The sequence below is a fragment of the Phocoena phocoena genome, chromosome 16, assembly GCF_963924675.1.
Source record: "Phocoena phocoena chromosome 16, mPhoPho1.1, whole genome shotgun sequence".
Lineage (NCBI taxonomy): Eukaryota > Metazoa > Chordata > Mammalia > Artiodactyla > Phocoenidae > Phocoena > Phocoena phocoena.
Window position 1 is genome coordinate 5109773 of NC_089234.1, and position 23411 is coordinate 5133183.

At 47.0% G+C, this 23411-nt stretch overlaps 2 protein-coding genes across 2 annotated transcripts in view; one reads left to right on the top strand and one right to left on the bottom strand.

The window, feature by feature from the left end:
- Positions 1-23411, bottom strand: part of DOCK1 (dedicator of cytokinesis 1) — a 474607-nt gene that overhangs the window by 262176 nt on the left and 189020 nt on the right. The window lies entirely within an intron of this gene.
- INSYN2A (inhibitory synaptic factor 2A) overlaps positions 17471-23411 on the top strand; it is a 36702-nt gene continuing 30761 nt past the window's right edge. The window contains exon 1 of the mRNA XM_065894922.1: positions 17471-18645. Within this exon, the coding sequence (XP_065750994.1) occupies positions 17471-18645 (1175 nt within the window). The remainder of the gene's footprint in view (positions 18646-23411) is intronic.

Sequence of the window (23411 nt, forward strand, 5' to 3'; positions counted from 1 at the left end):
CATCCTTCACACCACAGTGAATGAGTTGAGGGGCTCTTAGGTAGACAAAGATATTAATTATCAAGCGACAAATCGCTGATGTAAATAAAAACAGAACACTTTAACCTGATGGCTCTGTGTCTTTCTGCTGAGTGCACATTCCCAGCTCTAGTTGGGAGAGAAAGAAAATTAACTCGACTACAGAGAAGCAGATATTAAGGACAAGAAAGACTTAGGTTTCTAAATTATAAACGTTTTGGCTAACACCATATTTCCAAGGAATCTGGAAAGAACAGTCTTCAAATATATCATTGCGAATATTGCTTCTGTAGAGTATTGAACTGATTATTCAAAGTCTTGTACATCCACAGACAAGGTCTCTTTACCAAGTCATCTTGCTATTAGGAACTGGAGCAAAAAAGGCCGAAAGAGACTCACGTTTACACACTGCACCTTCACCCGAGTTACTCTATTATGGCCAAGACGGGGGTGAAGAAACTTTTTGAAAAATCACAACAGCATAGCAAAAGGCTAGTCAAAGTTTATATCGCAGTTACTATAGAAACTTCCAATTCAATCCTTAATCATCTAGCCTCGGGCATAAAATGAAATAACTACAGCATATGAAAGACATGAGAAGGAGGATTTGGGATGCCAGAAATATTACAAGCAGCCCTGCAAATAAAAGTTACTCTCTCGCCTCACCAAGACTCCAGAGAGAAAAGGGCAGGAAAAGGAGGCTGATGGTCTGGGGGCCTCGTTTTAGCTGCTCAGTTAAGAAATCACCCTGGAGGTTCAGCATCTCCACTGTCAACGATAATGAAACTGACCAATCTTTGTTTGTGTTTCTAGATCATCCCACCAGTGATGTGGGTCGCTCTACCTTGGTTGTTCCCTAGGAAGTATCCAGTGTTTGTCAGTTGCCTATCTCTTTAGTTTTTCTGTGTGTACTCGGTAGTTAGACTCAGAACACCTCATATGATCTGCATTTTGCTCCCTGGAAGCTGCTTGCTTTTGTAGTAAGTGATTTTAGCATCCTTGGAAATGTAATGGAACTATTAAACCTGGACTTGATAATGGGCAAGCACTGGAAAGTAGATTGATACACAGATGGCTTGGTCCAGAAAGGAAGGCTGGTTTGTGGAAATGTACCCGACAGTAGCAACAGTGGCCATGGCAATGTGTGAGGCGTTTTGCAAGATGAGTGAGAGGTCCTCAAGAAGTTCAAGGGCAGGAGGGTGAGAGGAGGTGGGAAGCAGGCTCAGGAGAGGACCAGCGGTGTGCTGTGAAGGTTCCCAGGCAGGAAAGGGTAACGTCCTGGCCGAGACAAGGGTTGAGACTGGCCCCGTACACACAGATTCCGCAGCTTAAGCACAGCTGCCACACACTCAGAGCAAGAGACTTGTGTGGGAAGGGTTAGAAGTGACACTGCGGGGCTTCCCTGGTGGCGCAGTGGTTGAGGGTCCGCCTGCCAGTGCAGGGGACATGGGTTCGTGCCCCGGTCCGGGGGGATCCCGCATGCCGCGGAGCGGCTGGGCCCGTGGGCCGTGGCCGCTGGGCCTGCACGTCCGGAGCCTGTGCTCCATGGTGGGAGAGGACACTGGGCAAAGGTCTCGGGGTGAAGATCAGAGTGAAGAAGCAATTTGAAGTCAGTTAACCCAGGAACAGGCAGGAAAGAAAGGTCCTGTGTTCACTGGCGATGGGTAACCACTGAATGTTTTGAACAATCACATACACTTCCAGAAGATTAAGTCTTGACAGCTAGAGATCAGCTGAGAGGGTGTGACAGGTGAGAATTAACTGGTAGCAAAGGTGACTGGTGACAGTGGGAATGATATATAAGGGGGTGGGCTGGGAGAGAGACATCCCCGGCAGCAAATCTTTATGACATGGCAACGCGAAGAAGGCATTTAAAGATGCTACTAACCCAGGCAGACATGGTGGTTGGGGAATCAATGCAAACAGAGAAGCCAGGGAGCCAGCAGATTTGGGGGGAAAGATATGCTTACTATTAGAAATTTGAACTTGAGTTTCCAACTGGAAACATTATTTTAAAAGATAAGTTCTTCATCATTTCTGACTTCTTACAATGTCCATGAGATATACTCTCAAAGAGAAGAAACTGGATCAAAGGATCCTCAACACAGAGAAATTCTTAAAGGACTAAGAATAGCCCTATCAAATAACAGGTGCTTCATGAATATTTAATGAGGCTATTAACAATAAACCTAGTCAGTGATCTTGCTAGAAATTCACAGACTCCAGATTGGACAATTTTTTTTTCTTCCATTTCAAGTTGTTTTGAAGTAGGAATTAAAAGGAAGTCTTGTGAGAAGTTGCTAACAATGAAGACAGCTTCTGGAGATGGACAGTCCTTACATCTGGGCCACAGAGTGATCAGGAAAGAAAAGAGGATCAAAGGTCTGGGGTTTTCCACCCCCAAACTCAACCTTATCGAGTTTCCTTTGGTAAAAGTTCACATGAGTAGAAGCTGAGTTTTTAAAGAAAGAATGTCGGCTCTCCCTGGTGGCGCAGTGGTTAAGAAGCCACCTGCCAAGGCAGGGGACACAGGTTCGAGCCCTGGTCCAGGAGGATCCCACATGCCACAGAGCAACTAAGCCTGTGTGCCACAACTACTGAGCCTCCAAGCCACAACTACTGAGCCCGTGTGCAACAACTACTGAACCTGCACTCTGGAGCCCGCGAGCTACAACTACTGAGCCCGTGCACCACAACTACTGAGCCTGCGCTCTAGAGCTGCGAGCCACAACTACTGAGCCCATGAGCCACAACTACTGAGCCCGTGTGCCACAACTACTGAGCCTGCGCTCTAGAGCCACACGCCACAACTACTGAGCCCACGTTCGAGAGCCACGAGCCACAACTACTGAGCCCGCGAGCCACAATGACTGAGCCCGTGCACCACAACTACTGAGCCTGCGCTCTAGAGCCGCAAGCCACAACTACCGAGCCCGCGTGCCACAACGACTGAAGCCCGCACGCCTAGAGTCCGTGCTCCGCAACGAGAAGCCACTGCAATGAGAAGCCCATGCACCGCAATGAAGAGTAGCCCCCGCTCGCCACAACTAGAGAAAGCCCGCATGCAGCAACGAAGACCCAACACAGCCAAAAATATATAGATAAATAAATAAATAAAATTTCAAGAATAAGGCAAGAAAGAATGCGTCTAAGTTTAGTGACCTAGTGTTAGAGTGAAAGAAACAAGGGAGAAGAACAGGACAGATGATGACTCTATCTCGCCTCAATCCAAGAGATTAAATGCTCTTTTACCCCCAATGCTGACATTTTGGGGTTGAAAGGAATTTCCACTTTACCAAAATACCGGAGAGTTCACTGGGTCAACCCAAGACCACCAGAAGACGTCTGGTCTCTTAGCCTTGACCCCACCTCTCAATATGATGTCATGACATGTCCACTCCATTGGTTTTTGTGCCAGACCCGTCAACATAGCACTTCTGTTCTAATCAATACCAGAGTGGCTCATAAAGACTTGGGGTTTTTTTGTTTCTTTCTTTCTTTTTTCCTTGTTGAAATTGCATGGCACAAACAAACAGACAACTAGTTCCCCATTAGTCATGCACTTAAGACTCACCTAGCTTGTAGAAGTGTGCCGAGGAATCACTCCCAAGAAGAGTTCATACCACGTGCAAGCGTGGAAAGTTTGAAATTTTAAAAATGTTAAAAAAGATAAGTTGCTCCCTTTAAAACCGTATTTTTCATTTGACTTTCCAGGCCATTGAAAAACCCCATGAGAGCTGATTTTCTCAAGTATTTACTGTCTGTCTGTTTTCAAAGTAGTTGTTAGTTCAGTGGCTTCATAAAAGTATTTTCCATTCTTGTTTGTTTTGTCTTTGCTATTTCTATTTGTCTCCATGTATACTATTTACTCTCCTCTAAGTATGTCTCTGCTTTATTTATTGTTTCTATCAGATTTTCTAGTGTGGCAAAAATCCCCAAGGGTTATCACATGGTTGGCAACACTGGGTCTATGAAAATATCACCTGCTCTTGTTGGGAGGGGAAGCTCAGGGGAGGCATCGCTTCTCGATGGGGCATGATCAACTGCTGAGTGAGTGGTAGAGAATGGACTGGAATCCAGGGCCCCTGCCTCTCAATTCATTCCTAGTGACCATTTAAATTCTATTTACATCAAAGCATCACATCAATTCTAACTCGATCTAAAGATTATGTGAAAATGACCACTGGCATGCCCTGTTTTCAAGTAAAAACCTAGGACAATTATATACTTCTTTTTTAATTTTTTTTACTTATTCATTTTTGGCTGCATTGGGTCTTCATTGCTGCGTGCGGGCTTTCTCTAGTTGCAGCGAGTGGGGGCTACCCTTCGTTGTAGTGCACGGGCTTCTCATTGAAGTAGCTTCTCTTGTTGCGGAGCAGGGGCTCTAGGCGTGCGGGCTTCAGTAGTTGTGGCACACGGGCTCAGTAGTTGTGACTCGCGGGCTCTGGAGTGCAGGCTCAGTAGTTGTGGCGCACGGGCCTAGCTGCTCCGTGGCATGTGGGATCCTCCCGGACCAGGGCTCAAACCCGTGTCCCCTGCATTGGCAGGCGGATTCTTAACCACTGCGCCACCAGGGATACTTTTTAATCAGCCAAAGTGGAAACCTAACAAGTGGTTCTCAAACCTGTTTCTCTCAAATAACATATCCAGTGTCATCTACACCCATAACGTATTCGTAAGTGCGTTCTCCTTGTCAACAGCACTTCATCACCAGCAGCAGCATCGCCAGGACCACATACCGAGGGCTTCACAGGCACCAGCCTCCTGAGCCCTCATCACAGGATCAGAGCACTGAGAGCCATGTCCAGGGGACACTGTCCACACCTGCATCCCCAGTTCTGCCAGTTACTATCTGGGTGATGTGGACACAGACTCATTTCTCAGTGCTTCAGTTTCTCCACCTTTTAAAATATGGTAACTCCTCCTTCAGAGAGTATTTGGAGCATGCAATATAAGAACATGGATAAAGTACAAAATGGTACCTAACCCAGGCCAAGCAGGATAGAAACATCAGCTTTGTATTACCTTTACTTGCCCAGGTCATATAACATGCTCAGGATTCTGGGCTAATGTGTGGAAGTGCCAGAACTCAAAGCCAGGCAGTCAGTCTCTAAAGCCCAGTTCTTAAGTGCCGTGTGACACGACATATCCAGGAATGACCAGGACAAGAAAAGACTAGAATGAGTCTAGTCTACAGGGATGAACTTGTGTACCCCCTTGCTAACTTATAAAATCCTACATCTAAATCATTCACTGAAAAGCACTGGCACTAATAACTGATCTCCAACCCCAGATCCCTGGTGAGAAGAGCTGTCCCCACCCACCGAATTCCTAGGAAGGGGCAGAATCCTAGATGTGCTGCATCCCCAACCGGAATCATCCAAAGAAACAAAGATGTGAATGTGTCATATTCCTGCTATGGACCTGCCAGGTGACAGTTTACCTGGAATTCGCCACTTGATAATTAATCCACATTGCAAAAGACCTGTATTTTAAACGATGACGATGACAGGTCACTAATTGTCCCTCTCTGTGGAAGGAGAATCCACGCCCACTGCTGCTCCATGAACAGAGCCACGGAAAGCCCACTCTGCTGGCCTCGACCTGGGCTGTTTGGTGATCGGCAACCCTTGGCTGAGTCCCAGGTTCATTCTAGAAAAACTAGAAGGGGACGGCTCTGCTTGCCCCCCTGAGACATCGCTCATTCATCCCTTCATTCGTTAAATATTTATGGGTACCTTTTATGTGTCACATGTAGCTCCAAGCTTCAGGGATACAGCAGGAAATACAAGAAAATGAGGGGAACAAAACAAGACACGGAGACCAGTGGTTCTTCATCCTGCATGCATTATCAAAATGATCCCGGCCACCCTGTCACCAGTTTCCCCAGAAATCCTGACTACCTGGACTGGGCTGGGGACCAGTATATGTATTCTAGAGAGTCAGGCCCAAGGATGGAGGCCTTGAGGAAGATGGATGTTCTCCTGCTTCCTCTGGGATGAGCACAGCCTCCCTTCGGATTCTTTTCCCCTACGTGGCCAGAAAGGCTGTCTTTAAAAACAACAACAACAACGACTTGTAAAAGGTACCACTTCTTCAATGCTGTGCTCTCCTCCAAAGTTTCAAGAAAGCCAAGTATACAGGGGTCGTTTGAGGTTTTAGGAAGACTTATGTTTTCCTTTAAAACAGTATTTTTAGGATTCTGATGGGCGCAGAGAGTCATCTCAGGATCGGCAGTACTGCTTACGCACAGTGACGCTAACCTCTTGAACCTCCCCAGTCTTAACCCTCTGTTCTCTCTCCCTTTACCACAATCCCTGTGAAGGAAGAGAGCATCAGTTCCAGCAAGGTGCCAGAGAGATTAAAAGACAGAAGCAGAACACAGAAACGTCAACTTAAAATGTGATTATTCATCCAGTTTAACACCTGTGTTCATTGTGTGTTCGGTGCTTCATAAAATGTGAAACTGTACGATGGTCCCGCCTCAGTTACCTGTCCTTGGCTTGATTTTTGTTTTGCCCTGGGAGGAACTGTCCAGCTCCGTTCTGGACGGGAGGAGAAGGGTTGCTGCAGCTGCCTGAGACAGAGCAGTGGGAAAGCTGACGGTAGTGGCTCTGGTCCATCAGAACGATCTGTGCCTCCATCCCCAGTTAATAGCACTCAGGATGTAATGCCCTCTGCCTGGACTGGCTTCCCTGAGCACCTCCCCTTCCTCTCCTGTGTCTGTCTGTGCAGTTCTAGCATTCACTGTTCCCCTCACATTCTCCCTCTCATTTTATTTCCCCATTTCCCTTTTCCTTCCTCCCCATGTTCATCACAAAAAGTAGCGTAGAATTATATTTCTAACTACTGAGTTTATTTATTGAGTGGAATTTTATACTTTATGTTCTCATTTCAAAGTAAGGAAAAATGAAAAGCTATTTATTTCATTCAACACCTTTGGGCCAAAACACACATGCTCTGAAGTAACTCAATGCAAAGGTGCGGTTCCCAACCCTCTATTGATTCCCACCCCCACCCCCACCCCCGCCCTGAAAGGTCAGGGGTTCCTCCTCTATAGCAAAATCTAGAGTCCAATTAGAAGGCTGAGATTACACCGATTCCACGCTCTCTAACATGTTTATGTTATCCCAAGCTATTGAGATTTTTGAATTAAATTCTTAATTTATTCTGCCATGACCACATCCCACTCCCAAGGAGGAAGCCGGGCAGTGTAAGAACAAGCCTGCTGGTCACACTTACTATACCAAATATGTTGTAAGGGCCCCAATAAACCTTATGATTAAATATAAAACATACACCACTTCTGAACCATCTACTCATTTTTGTGAGTGTGTGTGTCATCTCGTTTCCCTCCACCTGCACAGAGAAAAATTAAAAGTAATACCGTGTAACAACCAAACTCAAGATAGTTACGCCAAGGTTCAGAAGATAAAACTCTGTGGACATGGTTTTACTCAAACTAATGAAACTCTGTCCCATTCCCTTTCCACTCATCCGATCCCTACCCAGGTTGCAGAACACAGCCAGGTCTGTCCACCAGATCTGAGGATCCAGGTATGCAGAAAGACTCCATGAAAGCCAGTAATACTGAGTACCCACTCTACACCTTCTTAAAATGCCATGGGTAAGGCCCCTGCTGTGAGGATCCTGGGATGTATATCATTATATTCTTAAACTAATTAGCAAGAATCAAAGGCTGATTGAGTTCGAGAGAGAAGAGATGCTTAGCGGAACCTAGTCTACACTTATATACGTGTAAGAAGAGAGAACTGGCACATCAAAGAAAAGTGACTCAGGCTTTAGGCCAGCTTTTCCATGTCTCCCAGGGGAGGCCTGCCTGGACTCCCAGGGAACGGTCTCTCAGCACTTTCTTCTTCCTGATGCCAGGATGGTCCTGAGCACAGTGGGCTGGTGCTATCCACAGAGGAATGTCTTTCCCATGCTGAGCTGTGCATTGCCGAGGACTGTTCCTCGATGCCCTGCGTGCCCAGCACACGTCACCCTCCATGTGCAGGTGCCGTTCACTGAGTCAATGGAAGCAGCCATGAAGACTGGAGTAGCCAGAGAAGGCAAGGCTAGACCCGGACCATTAAAAAGGAGGGTGGGGCACAGCCCCAGAACATGAACCACCGGAAGCAAAGACACAAAGTAGGGAGTGACCAGGGTGTATTCCAGAGACAGTACAGGAGCTGACTTAACTTGAACAGACAGAGTTTGTGAGTACCCATGAGAAGTCCAGGGAGATCAGCAGGATGGGAAAGATTATAGAGGACCCTTAAAAAATTGCTTTTTGGAAGCACCAAACTGGGACTCAGGTAGGTACCCACAGAGAGGAGAGATGTTTGCACTTGAAGCCTGGGCTAAGAGGACATGCAGGATGGAGGGATAGAGAGCTGAGGGCAGGGGATGTAAAAACACCAAGGTCAAGGTGGGAAGGGTGGGAACAAAATGGAAGAAATCAATAGGTGAAGCAAGAGGAAGGAAAAACAAAAATCAGTGGGACCTGGTGATGGCTGGGTTGGGGGCATTGAACTGGGGAGTCAGTCAGGCGAAGCACTGCCAGCAGCTGTTAAGGCACCCTCAGAATAAAAGAACTCAGAGACTCACACTAGCCTATGATGGATGGGCTGGGATCTCCTGACCCCCCGGTAAGACAAGTTGAGTCCTGCATTTCACACCGGGCACCTTTGCTCCATGCTCGGCTGAGGTGAGCACAGTAGCTTTGTTACTGGGTTGAGTACAGACCACCAGGGTCTCAGGCCATCGCCCTGTGCCAGCCCTCCTCCCAGGAGGGCACAGAGTCCTCCAGGCTGCCAGAGATGCCACTGAGGTTTTCATGTGGGGGAGCGGTGTAGCTTCATATTTTTTAAAAGTAGCTACATATTGTTATGCACGGAGAAGACAGAAGTTCACAACAGCTGTTAGTCAAGGAAAGAATTAACAAACCAACTGGCCTGGCAGAGTAGAAAATCCCACCAGGATCAATGAGAAGTCGAATTTATGTTAAGGAGGAAAATGTGACAGCTCTTTGGATGCTAAAGGATGTGACACACAGACACTTTCTGTTTTCTCTTTTTCATCTCCCACCCCTAACAATGACATTTTGGGTCCTGAACACTGAAAGCTCACCCTTAGTGCACCTGCAGTTGGGAACTATCACTTGCTACTAGTAACGTGCCCTCAGTTTCCCCGTCCTCAGTGAAAGTGTACACTCTCTCCCTGCCGAGCCTAAGTTTGGTCTACACTGACGACATCGCTCTTGAGGGTAATGAACTACTTCTGAGGTTCCCCCTTACCTGTTCATCAGCTGCAGTGGAAGGAAAGGAAAGGGGTCTTAATTCATGTCCTTTTGGTCCTCTCAGATTAAATAATCCCCGCATCATTTTTAGCCCAAGAATCAAAGGAAAGACTCAAGAGTTCAGACCAAGCAACCTTTCCACCCTGGACCCCAGCTGATAAAGCATGAGCCATACGTGGGAAGACCACACACCCTGACTCTGACTGTGGCTTTTTGTTAAGATTCTGACCTGGGCGGTTCTCTCTCTACATTTTGCCATCCACTTATAAACAGAAGCCGATGACGAGAAATGCTCATTTCTCCCTTTCTTTCTTGACTTGCTACCGCTGCAGTACACCCAAGACCTTGCAAAGTCTACAGTTTGGCCAGACCATGGAAACACGGGAGACACTACAAATGAAAAACACACCGAGGATCCGTTTTGATGGTAATAGATGGACACTCCCATGGCCTTGCCAGAGAGATGGATTACATCTTCAACTCTAATTGATTTCAATTGTAGTGAATGGTAACCTCCAAGCAGAAACCCTGCCGGGGTGTTCCAATATGGTATCCTGAGATTCAGCTGGTAGAAGCAGCAGGGAAAACATACTCTTTTGACAGTTATTTCTTGGGGAAATTACTGTTCTAATTTTAGCTTCAGATATATCATGAGGCAAAGCGTGCCATTTAGTAAAAAAAAAAAAAAAAGTATGGATTCGCCATAGTTCATCAATAAGGCAAAACAAGCCCAAAGCCCATCCCAGTATGCACATGTTCTCAAAGGACTGAGATTCCCATAAATAGTCTAAGAAAGGGAAGCCACCTCATTTGCATCCTACTAATTCCAGCCTCTTGGGGTTGGGCCCCAAACTACCAGCTGATTGTTGCTTAATTACTTGGAACCATCAGGGAATAGAGTAGGTGAGCTATTTGCTACAGTAATCTCAATGCACTCATAAGCTATGCTCAAAACTAAAGCCCTTATAGTTAACATTTTCTGTAATTGTCACACTGATGGGGGACAGAAGAGGAGCTGGGAAATCAGTCCCTCTGCCTGATCTTACACATGATTCTCGTGGAGCTACGGGAACCAGGTTTACTGCATTCTTTTTGGACACTGTCAGTTAGCAAAGCTAACTGCGTCACATAAAATTTCTGACAAGTGATGTAACATCTCATTTGGAGGAGGTATTTTTTCCAGTTGGTTTTTGCCACCATCATAAACTTTTGCTAATTCATTTCTAGTAATTTAGATTCTATTTGGACAGAGGATGAACAAAGGTTAACGTCAGTATAAGCTGAACGTCGAAGAACTAAGTAAACAGTGAAACACAAATGAAGAGGTCCAATAGCATCATCTGGTTCGTCTAAAACCTCAACACCAAACCCAAGCATCCATGTAGAAAATGGACGGTTCACTCCCTCTGTTCCCACTCATTAGGAACAGGCCAGTGAGAATCTATTTATGTTACACGGCTGAAGTAACTGAGTAAAGGTTTTCAGTAGGTTAAAATGGGTTTTCTGAAATCAAAGATATACATGAGCCGGGGCCCCACCTGCCATGCTATTTCTTCTGCCCAAGGCCTGCAGTGAAGCTCCCTGAGTGCCCTTTGCCCTGCTTCCGACTGGATGGTCCTCACTTCTTAATGATGGAGGCCTCACCGCAACAGTCCACAAATCCAGGGAGTGGGGCGTGACTTGGGCCACCGCACTGGAGGCTGAGACGGGAGCAGCCTCCCCACAGGGCTCAATCCCAGGGGGGTGTCGGCATTCACTTTTTTACCCCATTTCAGCCCTCTTAATCAATGACCTCTGAAGAAGGCAAGAAATGTCTGGGAAAATATCATTTCAGTGTATTAAAGGAAATTAAACTGGATAATGAATCTAACGAAGACACAGTCCAAAATCTATAGCAGTTAGCTTTGCCCTGAGGAGAGGAGGGCTCCCATTTTGGAAGAATCAATCAGTGGCTATAAAACAGGTCTTAATGTTAACTATTTCAGAAGGCAGACGAATTCATTAACAGGTGAGGCTCTGTCTCACTTCCCTTTCCCTCCGGGAAGCAGCGTGTTAAGGCAAGGGATATTCTTTTTCACCACTCCCCCACTCTGAGTAGCCTAATGTTCAGGCATTCCCTCCGCATATAGAATAAAATGCTGACCCAGTTAATCTTGAATCCCAGCCAGCATCTTCAACACCAAGGTGTCTCAACAGTGGGAAAGCAACGAGAACAACCAGTAATGTCACGCAGTCCCTTTCCAAACTCATCGGGTTGCTTGCCTTGCTTTTTTGCCGGATCCACTGGCGGATGGGACCCTGGGAGGTGTCTTAGCAAGGCCGTCCCATTCCCCAGTCCCCACTGTCAGTCAACCGCATTATGCCATTTATATCACAGCTCAGGGCCAGACTGGAAACCTCTCATGTCCCTTCAGACACTAAGAACAGAACTAACCCAGTGGAGATTCTCTCTCGTGCTGAAATCCCACAAAGTTTCCTTCAGATGGTAACTGCAGATTATAGGTCAAAACTGCCTGATTCCTAATTAACACAGATGGCAAATTCCAGCCGACAGTGAGTTTTCACACATATGGATATATCTTCTACTGAACGCTCCCCGGGTCTCCCAGCCAGTCCACACACACCTATATACAGAGGCATGTACGTAGATGTCTACACCCTGCAGATACACATACACACACACGAACACTGTTAGGATTTTGAAATTCATTTTCTTTCTTTATCCAAGGTTTCCTCAAAACAATAAAAGATGACCTTTGGGAGGCCGCTTGTACCCAAATCTAATCATTTCTAGGTTTTTCTTCTTTTGATCCAAGTGTTTCTACTTTCCAGAGGCCTGACCCTGTCACGCTGCCCTAAGGTGTGGCCTAACTTTGCCCTGTGTCTTTTTCATTGGCAAACAACATAACGACACTGCAACTCCCCCTTCCCAAACTGGAAAACAGAAGGGAAAATAAACCTCCCCAAAAGCACTATCTCAACACCACAATGATGACCAGTTTTGTTCATGTTCTTCCAGTACAATTTGGTAGATTGCTTTCTTTCACTTAACATTATCTCATAAGCGTTTTTTTCCGATACTAAATAATATTTTTTAAATTTATTTATTTATTTTTGGCTGTGCTGGGTCTTCGTTGCTGTGCGCAGGCTTTCTCTAGTTGCGGCGAGTGGGGGCTACTCTTTCGTTGAAGTGCGCGGGCTTCTCGTTGCGGTGGCTTCTCTTGTTGTGGAGCATGGGCTCTAGGCACGCAGGCTTCAGTAGTTGTGGCACGTGGGCTCAGTAGTTGTGGCTCGTGGGCTGTAGAGCGCAGGCTCAGTAGTTGTGGCACACGGGCTTAGTTGCTCTCTGACATGTGGGATCTTCCCGGACCAGGGCTCGAACCCTTGTTCCCTGCATTGGCAGGCGGATTCCTAACCACTGCGCCATCAGGGAAGTCCTAAATAATCTTTATAATTATCATTTTAATGGCCTCACTGAGTGAATATACACCATAATTTACTTAACCGTTTACCTATTGTTAGGCATTTAGTTGCTTCCATTTCTTCACTCCTTTAAGCTGGAATGAACATCTTTATATAAGCTATTAATTTAAAGCAGCATGCAGAGATGACTCTCCATCACTAATCTAAAAATACAAGGTTTATATATTTACAACTCACATTTGATTATGAAATTTAATTTGAGGGTAATTAAGACATTTATATTGCAAACAGCTCCTTGACATCAAGCTCTCCCCGAGCTAGCCAGGCGCAACCATGACTTGCCATTTTCACCTCAAGACAGCACAGTCCAGCGAATTCTAAAACACAGTTTTCTTATGAAAAATAAACTTTCTGAACTCTTGCTGCTTTAGAGCCAAGAGATTAACTCCAAGAGTCCATGGTTCTCTGTGGTGACACAGCCGAGGCAAGCCATCGCTGAAAATGCCAGTTTGGTGTCACGCTCAATCCAAAATTCAAGGCAACCCTTGTTGAGTCTGTGCTCTAGGACCAGGTACGTTCCTGGGACCTACCTGGAGGTTCTCTGCACCCAGATACTTTGCGGCAACAGGCCAAGGAAATGGCTTACGTGAGTTCCAGCTGTTTGATGGTTTATGAGGTTTATCATGGGTCACTTCCAGTTGCAGATTTCCCCAGGCAGGAGTAGTTGCCTAATGCACGGGACATAAAGGGACGCACTGGCTGTGTGATTCTGAGCAGGTTTCGAAAAAATCTTGTGCCTCGGTTTCTCGATCTGCAGCTTGAGGATAACAGTAGTACCGCCCCTGTGAGGCTGTCATGAGAGTCAAGGAGAAGGTGCACGTGAAGTGCCTAGGACAGTGCTGGCATTCGGTTAGGACACAGAAACAGGGAACATATGGACTGAATGTTGAGGTTACACTGTAACGTGTGCATGAACGAACGCGTGAAGGAACGATGAAAAACGAGTGTGCCAGGCAGTTCCACTTGTCTCAGACTCTCATCTAGAGAATGTCCAATTTTCTTTTATGACACAATCTTTTTTTATTTGTTTTTTAAATTTTATTGAAGCGTAGTTGATTTACAATGGTGTGTTAATTTCTTCTGTCCAGCAAAGTGACTCAGTTATACATATGTATAATTCTCTTCCATTACGGTTTGTCACAGGATTTTGAATATAGTTCCCTGTGCTATGCAGTAGGACCTTGTTGTGTATCCATCCTATGTATAATAGTTTGCCTCCGCTACTCCCAAACTTCCATACAAAATCATTTTCTTAATGGTAATCACTTACGAGCCCAATGCCCCCAATAAACAGTGAATGAACACCCCGGAAAGATGTGCCCCACTTCATATAAAAGTGATTCTTAGTGTCCAGAAAATTCCATTGTGAACCTTTAGAAAATATCATCCAGTCATCAGTAGAGCTCATAAACTTATCTGAAGGCAGAATAAGTCATCTGCAAAACTCCTTGGTGTCTTTACTCTCAGTGAAATTAGGACAACTTCATTACTATACTCAAAACAAATACAGCAACAGCAAGCTACGCTGATAAAAAAAATCTTATTTCGCACCATCATTTCTACTAATAAGGAAGTGATTTTCATATACTCTGCAACCCCCTGTGAGACAGAGAGGTGCTTAGGAATTGTTTATTATTATTATTTTGCCACTGACAACTAATTCTTCTGATTTGTTTTATTAGTTTGATGATTGGGTCCAAGACTCAGAATATCTTTCCAAACCAGCAGACTGATGTAAAAAAAATTACTTCAGTTCAGTTTTTGGCAAATCGTGAGGATGAATATAGCATGGTAGGACAAACTTATTCAGACACTCATTTTTCTGTAGTGGCAGGGAAAAGGCTGAAAAATTACTGTAAATTGCTTTTTGTAAAAATGCTCTCTCTTTCAAATTTTCCCTAGTATGAAGGTCTTCTGTAGAATAATGGCACAATACATGCTGACACACCTGGACAACAAAGGCATTAAAGAATGAATAGGAGATAGAGTGAGGGTTAAGATTTCACTTCCTTATTATCCCAACCGCCCCCCCCCCCAATAATCTCCCCAACACAAGGTCCCTTGTGTGCATCTTTTTAACCTCATGGAATAAGTAAGTGTCTCTTAACCATATACATTATCTACCCTTAGCAGGCATGCTCTGTCCCCACCACCCATAATCTAGTTCAGTCTGTACCTCTCCCTTTCCTTCTCTCCAAAACTGCCTAGTTCTTCGAGTTTCAAATGACAAAGGTCTCCAGATATCCTCAGTACCCAGTAGAGCACCAAAGACCAAAGAAGGCTTGTTCTCTGTCTTCTCCAAACTACCCTCGGATTGTGATTGTTTCGGATTAACTCTTTTGTCGGAGGACACACAGGCTGCAATGGAGTGAGGCCCTGCCTCGATGCTGGCTCAGCACAGAGCTGGATCTTTTCCAGATTGGAGCGTCAGAGCTGACACTTTGCAGACACCCTGCCCCCTGGGAGGTGGGACACTGCCATCCCTTCTTGGTCTTTTGCGTGGCTTTCCACCCCAGCCTTACCTTCAGGACACACTCTAGCCGCCCAAGGTTACAGGTCTAATACAGTGGTTCTCAACTGGGAATGGTTAGCCACCCCACCCCCACCCCCACCCACCAGGGCCATTTGTCTGGAGCCACTTCTTGCTGTCACTTTGGGGTGGAGGTGCTACTGATATCTAGTGGAGAGAAGTGAAGATGCTAATAAACATTCTATACTGTGTAGGAGAGCCCGCCCAACAAAGAATTACCCAGTCTATAATGCCAGGAGTGCCAAGGCTGGCACACCCCGGTGTGATCGAAACCAAACTCTGCAGGGACTATTTTTGATGTCCTCTAACGTGATTCCCAGCCTACTGTTCAAGGCAGAATTGATGAAGTACCTGCGTTTTCTCTAAGCCTTTCTTTCAGTAACACTAGTGAAGTGCTGGACCGCGCCAGTGCGATGCTGGCATGAGATGTCAACTTAACGGAGTCCCCAGACTCCGAGGGGGGGCAGTTCCATTAACTCACTCTCAGACAGGGGCTCCGGCTTCTCCTCTCTTCTCCTTCTCTGAACCACCACCCCCGTTAGCCTGCAGTCCTAAGTCAGTAAGGACTAGGGACGTGGGGAAGTGTCCTGCCTCTCTGTTCACTGGACACCTGAGGGACAAGAAACAGCATGGACTCGGGAGTCAGGTAGATCAGGAGCCTGCCAGTATGTCTTACTTGCTGTGTGACGATGACTAAGTATCATAACCTCTCTGAACCCCAGTTTCCTCCTTGAAAAGGGAGTGTGGCACTGAAGGTACTAGATGTGGCCCTCCTCTATCAGCAGAGCTCCTGGGGGCCCACACACCCACTGGGTCCCAGAGTGGCAGCCACGTGATCGCAGTGCCTCTAGCATTTCACGGAAGTGCTCTGGGAGGGACAGGGTGGCCTGACCCTGTTCTTGTTCCCCTCTCACCGGCTCCTGTCAGTGACCTTGCCTCTCTGGGCACCTTGCTTGGACGCCAGTGCTCCGTACAGCCTAGCTTCCTCCCATCTGACTGTTTTCTTCTCGAACACAGGGGGAAAAAAATGAATGCTAACTCACAAACAGCATACTTAACTATATTTTCTCGCTTTCACTTCAACCCTCCAGAAAGTTCTTCCATGTGTAATACACAGCGGTGAATCTGCTTGATAAAGTGAAGGCATTCTACCCACTGGTATTCCCCCGGAGCAGTCACTGGCCACCTGCATCTTTTTAGTTGCATTTAATAATTCAGCCCAAGATGAATTTGCATGATTAACATAAAGCCTTGTGATTTTATTTTCTTTCAGGATTTAAATCCTGAAACAACCACCATTGTGTTCATTTTCAGAGGTTGTGATCAAAACACAAAACTTGATTTTAGAATGAATCATTTCTTTAAAAAAAAAAAAAAGCAGTATTTTCAGATACCGCTCTCCACAGAATCAAAGAAAAGAGTTGCTAACACAGACTTTGTAGAGGTAGGGAAACCCACGTCCTTTATATGGCTCCTGTTAACCCATTAGAAGCAAGCCATACTGCAGAGATTTTTTTCCTTTATGCTTTTCCCATAAAGCAGCACGGCCCACTATCCCATGGCACCCAGAGTGGCTACCATAAATAGATTTAGCTTAGTTCCTCATCGGAGGGCTCTCCACATTTATCCGATAAGGAGCTAGAATCCCCGAGAAGTCTTTAAGAAAAAATAGCAATTCTCTCGGATTCCAATAATAGATTAATCACGTCATCTTCAAAAAAGTAATAAAAACCCAAACCAAGTAAGTTGCATTTGGAAAACCATCTGCCTGTGAAGTGGAGATGTGCGTGTGAAGTGGCAATTTGCAAAGCAGAAGAGGCAGCGCCGTCGGGTTTCTTCATGAATATAGTAAAACAGGTTTGTCTAATAGGGAAACATGCCTCACTATCAAAAGAAAAACGAGTGTATCCCACATGGAGAAGGAAGCAAGCTTTAATGTCCAAGAAGCATTTCAAGCTGTGCCTGCCAGCGATTCTCCGCCTGTCTGATTTTCCTTAACATAAAAGTCGACCTCACCTGTTTAAAAATAATTAGGGAGCAGGCAGTAGTCATCCCGGCCAAAAGTTTGTGCTGCCTGCGTTTGCATGTGTGTTTCTGTTCCACTGACACGTCTGTTGCTGTCTCCGACTGCAGGAACCATGGTCAGTAAGGAACCCAGCAAATGCGCACTCACGACCTCGGCGAGTGAAGTGGAGCCTGCCGCATGCCTGGCCCTGGAGATGAAATATGCCCTGGATCCCAACCGGCAGATTAAGAAGCGTAATAAAGCCCTGCAGGTGCGGTTTAAGGATATCTGCGAGGCACAGAACGAGCAGAGGGACACGCAGCTCTCCTCGGGACAGCTGGGCGACAAGCCGGCGTCCTACAGGGCCACCTACCGCAAATACATGACCGTGCCCGCTCGGAGGTCCATCCCCAACGTCACCAAGAGCACAGGTGTGCAGACCTCGCCGGACCTTAAGAAGTGTTACCAGACTTTCCCCCTGGACCGCAAGAAGGGGAATCTCAAAGGCATCCCAGCCACGGATGCCTTTAAAAGTCAAAACAATGGGTTTGCAATTGATGCGAAAGAGAAGACTGAGGAAGGGCCCGGGGAGGAGTCCCGGCAGTGGGGCGCGGACCGGGTTCAGAAGGCGGCGGCATTGGTTTTCCACTCCGATGAGCACGTGAACGCGCTGGGCCAGCCCGCCGGGGTCAACTGCGCAGAGCCATGCAGAACCCCCGACCTGCACCGCTGCCCAGAGGCTCCTCTCCAGAACTCCACTCGTCCTCCCTCCCAAGAGCCCGATTACCAGCTGCACGGGAAAGCAAAGCACGACCGGGCGACCCCAGACGCCGAGGAACCCGCCGCATCGGCCCACGGGACGGTGTTTAAGACGGAGGTGGCCACCGTTTACGGACCTGCCCCCGGCGCTAGGGCCCCCGAGCTGGCCTTGTCGAACTCCGCCCCCTCGAGCGAGTGGTCCCTCTGCCCCGTGGCCGACCAGGAGCGGAGGAAGGCCTCACAGGCCAATGGGCTCCAGGCCCCGCCCGGCGCTGCCCTGGCCTGCTCGCCCCCGACGCAGTGCCTGTCCCCCGAATGTAGTGAAGCGTCCCTGCAGACTCAGGCCCCCCCGGCGCACGAGCACCAGCCTTGTCCGACAGCGCTCGCCGTGGGTGAAGAATGCCAACAAATCGTGCCTCGTGCGGAAGTGGTCGATCTGAAAGCACAGCTTCAGATGATGGAGAACTTAATCAGTTCAAGCCAAGAAACCATCAAAGTGCTCTTGGGGGTCATTCAGGAGTTGGAAAAAGGAGAGGCCCATCGGGAAGGGTATGTATGTTCACGCCTTTCTTATGATGCTCTCTGCAGGCTTATCACCCTCAGGGGCCAGCAGCAGCCCCCAAAGCCCAAATCCTTAACGAGACCAAAGCCTGCGTTTCTGAGAACAGGCTGTAGTCTGAGGACAGAGCAAGGTCAAAGCAGTCCCAGGTTATTTTATGACGCTAGACCTCATTTATCCTCACCTGCAGGACTGACTTGGTTAGCATTCCTGCACCTGGCCTGGAATTTAATACCTATTTTCTGAATGAACTGATGGAGCTTTCCTTTTTATCTCCCAGGACTAAAGGTTTATGATACTGATGAAGTATAATAGGTATGCCAGTCCAGAATATCTAATCTAAATAAGAAGCTACCTGCCTCTCAGGAAACATATTATGGAAAAGAAATTCGGATGGCATTTTGAAAAGTAAATGCTGACTCGCTTATGCTAAATAATTGGAATAACATTGATATTCAGGACTGTATGAGGTTTTATATTTTATACAACAGACAATATTTTATTTTTCTTACTTGGAACGCATAGAAGCAATGCCCATCCTTAGACAAATCCTATGTGTGTATCATTAGGAGCAAGATGCCTTTCTCCACGAGTCGCCCTGTGTGTACAGATGGGCAGGAGGGAGAATGAAAACAGCCAGGACTGTCTGCCATTGATAACAGATCGCTGAACTTTGTTTCCCTTCTTTTGTACTTGAAATTGTGCTAGGACAGCCAGGCAGTGTGATAGGATGACACGAAACAGCCAGCACTGCTCTGCTTCCGTGTTTCTTGAAACAGTGTCATGGCTCACTGGTTTTGTCTAGACGGCCAGACCTTCTCTTTCCCATTCCCCCATGAAGCTGTCTGGATTCCAGCAGCCCATGTTTTGGAGGTGGCATCTGAGGCAGTGCCCTGTTGCCTCACGTGATTAGCACGCTTCACCCCGTGGGCTCCTACCCCTGGGTTAAGTGAGCTGGCAGCCAGCATGAAGATAAGCCAAGAAATGCACTGTCAGGGCAGCAAACCACCCTGGCACAGGATTGTTGTGGTTGAGTTACGTTGTGTTTGCATGTTGCAAACAAAGGGGAGGAAGCAACCTCTATGATCTTAAGCCCTGGCCCCAGAGGCAAGGTGGCTGGTGCAGATGTTGCCCTTGGTGTCTGGCCTCTCCAGCTTCGTGTAGGTGGTCCATCTACAAAAGGAGTTAACTCTCAATAACCCCCACCTCCTACGACCCAGCATTGTTTGCAGCCTACAGTATTAAGCAAAACAAGTTGCTAGCCAATCGTAAACTAATCTAACAGTAGATTAACAGTAACCTACCATTATAGAATGGTTTTCAAAGGCTTTCTTGAATTTTGGGTTTACATCGCCATTTTCATCCCACTTCAATCATTTAGCCTTGAATAAATACATAACCAAAAGCAACACACTAAGGTGGGTCTGTAAGGGATTTGTGATCAGTAAACCACTCCCATGGAAACATGAAAAGCCCAAACAGGGACCGATCACTGACTTCGATATAGCTGGTAGTGACTTAAACCAGACAGCAACCTAGAAAGATACCAACATCACCAAATGGGAAATAAAATTCAACAGATGGTATAAAACCAAGTGCATATACTAAGTCGCGTGCATCTCACAGGGGTGTGTCCCAAAATAAACAGCTGCATGGGTTGAACATCCACGAACACCCCATGCAAGGAGAACTGTGTTGTACACGGAGGTTCCTTCTATTAGAACAGGGCGGAAAGTTGTTTTAAATGGGATCCTCTGAGTTCTTTGAGACTACATCAGTCTTCAAAGTGGTTTTGAGTTTGTTAAGACATGTCTAGGTGGGAATTCTGGCTCTGAGGACTTGGACGAGGGCTGCACCTCTCTGTGCCTCATTGCTTCACCTGTAAGTTGGAGCTCATCCCCCGTCCTGCAGACCGAGGGTGAGGAAGACAGGGAGTGACCTTTGAATGCACGGAGCCCAGCACCAGGTGCATCTGAATGGGGTGGTGTCTGCTGGTGGCGTGAGGGCTGCCTTGCTGGTCAGCGGTGTTGGGGTCTGGGGAACTCTTAGTGGCCCCATGTCTGAGTCCAGAGTGACGGATGCACCCCACACACTCTCAGTACACAGGCTGCCACCAAGGGCCGTTCCTGCACGCCCTGACCTGCTTTGTCCACATGTGGCTATTGAAATTCAAACTCGAATTAATTACAATTGTAATTCCGTTCTTTAATCACATCGGAAACATCACAGGTGCCCAAGAGCCACCTGTGGAGACTGACTCCTACACAAGACAGAGGACACTGCCATCATCACAAAAAGGCCTTCGCCCCAGTATCCCCAAAACAAGGGACAGTGCCTGGCTCCTAACCATTTGAGGAGTGGGCACCTTCGATCAAGGCAAAGGATGACTTGACTTAGAAATCAATCTCTAGGTCAGTTGTTGTCTGCACAGGCCAAGTTCACGGTAGGAAAGCAGGACCATAGCCAGGTGAACCCCCACATCTGTTCCTAATAATCTGCATTTCCACCTCCCTCCCTGAGCTCTCCGCATAACAGTGAGTCAAGTGGTCTCAAATCCCAAAGCCACCTTGAAGGTGACCTTCTTGCTCAACTGCCCAGGGTCACTGATTTGCCCAGAATTCAAATTCCCACCACTGTTTTCCACTTCAGAATATGGACAAGGAGACAGCGGCCTCGGAGGCGGGCAGATAAGAAGCAAAGCTCCTTCTCCGTCCCTTTCTCAGGGGTCTGGGCCAGCAAGGGGGGAGAGTCTGCTGGTACATTTTTAACAACTGGCTCTCAAAGAAGGGGGAGTAGCATTTGCTGATTTCCACGGTGTAAATACTGCTGTTGTGGCCAGTATCAGCCAGCTCATTAAATCCCGAAAATGTAACCTTCGGCTGCTCTGAGCACTGGACCAGTCCCCTGAAGGACATGCACCAGGACAGTCACTTTAAAGCAGGAGTTCACAGGACTTATTTTATGTGCTCAATCTAAGCCAAGAAATGTTATCCTATCGTTGCATCTCATGGTAGGAAATAGGAAAGCTCACTCTACGTAGATTATTATTATAGTCATTTTGTAACATGACAAGGAATTTCATGATCACATTAAAATATTGGAAAACACTCCACGTCATCACCTGAATGCTCAGAACCTGTGTACAGTCCACTTCTCTCCTCACCCTTCACCCCCAAATTAGCTTGCAAGGGCCTTTGTATAGAAATTAACCTTCAGTAAGAGGAGTCTCAGTGAGGGAAGGAATTCAGTGTGCACTTGACTTAGAAATCAATCTAAGAGCTCACGACTTTGAAACCAAGTGACACATTTTGCCCCCAGATCCCCACTGTACTGCAGGCTTGAGCCAGGGCTGGCGAGGCCTCAGGCGTGCTCTAGTGCAGACCAAAGGAAGACAATGCTCGTTGAACTTGGCTAGCATGGCCATGGGCAAATTACACTGAATGTATAAGTTGAATAGAACTTCTTTTCATTGTTGAGTTTGTTTACGCATTACCAAGTCTGCCAGGCAAGTTCTTGCAATAGTTCTTACTCTGTGCGTAGAAATTTCTGTATCACCAACCAGGACCATTTCCAAATTATTTTTCAGAAGAGACTCTTTCTTTACTCTCGTTTGCTTATAGAGATTTCCGAAAGGCCTCAGCAGAGAAAGTTTTCAGTTTAGGCAAGTTAATCTCAGCGAGCTTCAGTTTCATCTTCTATTAAACAGGGATGCTAGAAGCTTAACAGCGTTGTCCACAAAGGTCTCAGCAATAACCGACACACAGCGGGCACTGAAGAAGGACCTATCCTAATATGAGCATTTCAGCGGGATGCATTCTTTAAGCGAGTGGATGTGCACAAAGTGTTCAGGAACATGCCTTCTTACTCTTAGTCCCTTGTAAAATGTCTGGGCAATTCACTAAAACCGCTCACTTGAAACAATTCAGGAAGCCTTTGATCCCTCTGTTTGCGTGAATGCCAAGAATGATCCTGCTTATTTCAAAGCTCTCAGCGTTATTCTTGTCTCTTCCCGGGAAGTTCAGGGTCACACAGGATATCTAAACGAGCCACAAATGTAATCGCTGAAGGCTGAGACTGGGCAAACGGGGCACTGACTTTAGAAACCCAACCAATTCTTGTTAACAGTCGTAATTCCCGAGAGCAGCTGTGGGTTGCTGGGCAGGTGACCCTCCGACCCAAGGCTGTGGGGCTGCAGCACTCAGCTCAGGGGCTGCACCCTTACCGGCCACCTCGGCAGGGAGACGGCTGCTTACTTCTAAGGTGCTGGCAGCCCCACATGTGAGGTGTCTTGAGGGGTTCACTAGCTGCTGACAACCCAGCGACCCTCGGTTCTTCAGAGAAGACCTACAGAGGACATGAGAAGCTTTACTCCACCCATTAAGCAAGAGGGCAGGAACCTGCCACTGCCCAGAGTGAGATAGGTTCTTTCACTGGTCGGGTCTCTCCCAGTATCAGCCAAGTGCTACCTGCAGGCTTGGGTGTGTGGGAAGGAGGAAGGAGCAGCTAAACCCAGGCCACTCCTGGCCCTTAAATGTGACCAGCAGGCAGACAGGAGATCATGAAGCTCCGGGGGCTTTGTACTGAGTCAGAGCAAGTGTGAGGCCATCACATAGGACACGAAAATCCTAAGTAACCAACCAGCCCGAGGAGCGGTAGCTTGCAGTGAGCGTTATAAATCCAGTGATTCAATCTCCCGGCCATGGGGTCCTATTCAACCTCACTGAGAAACGGGTTTCTCCACGGGGGGATGTCCCGT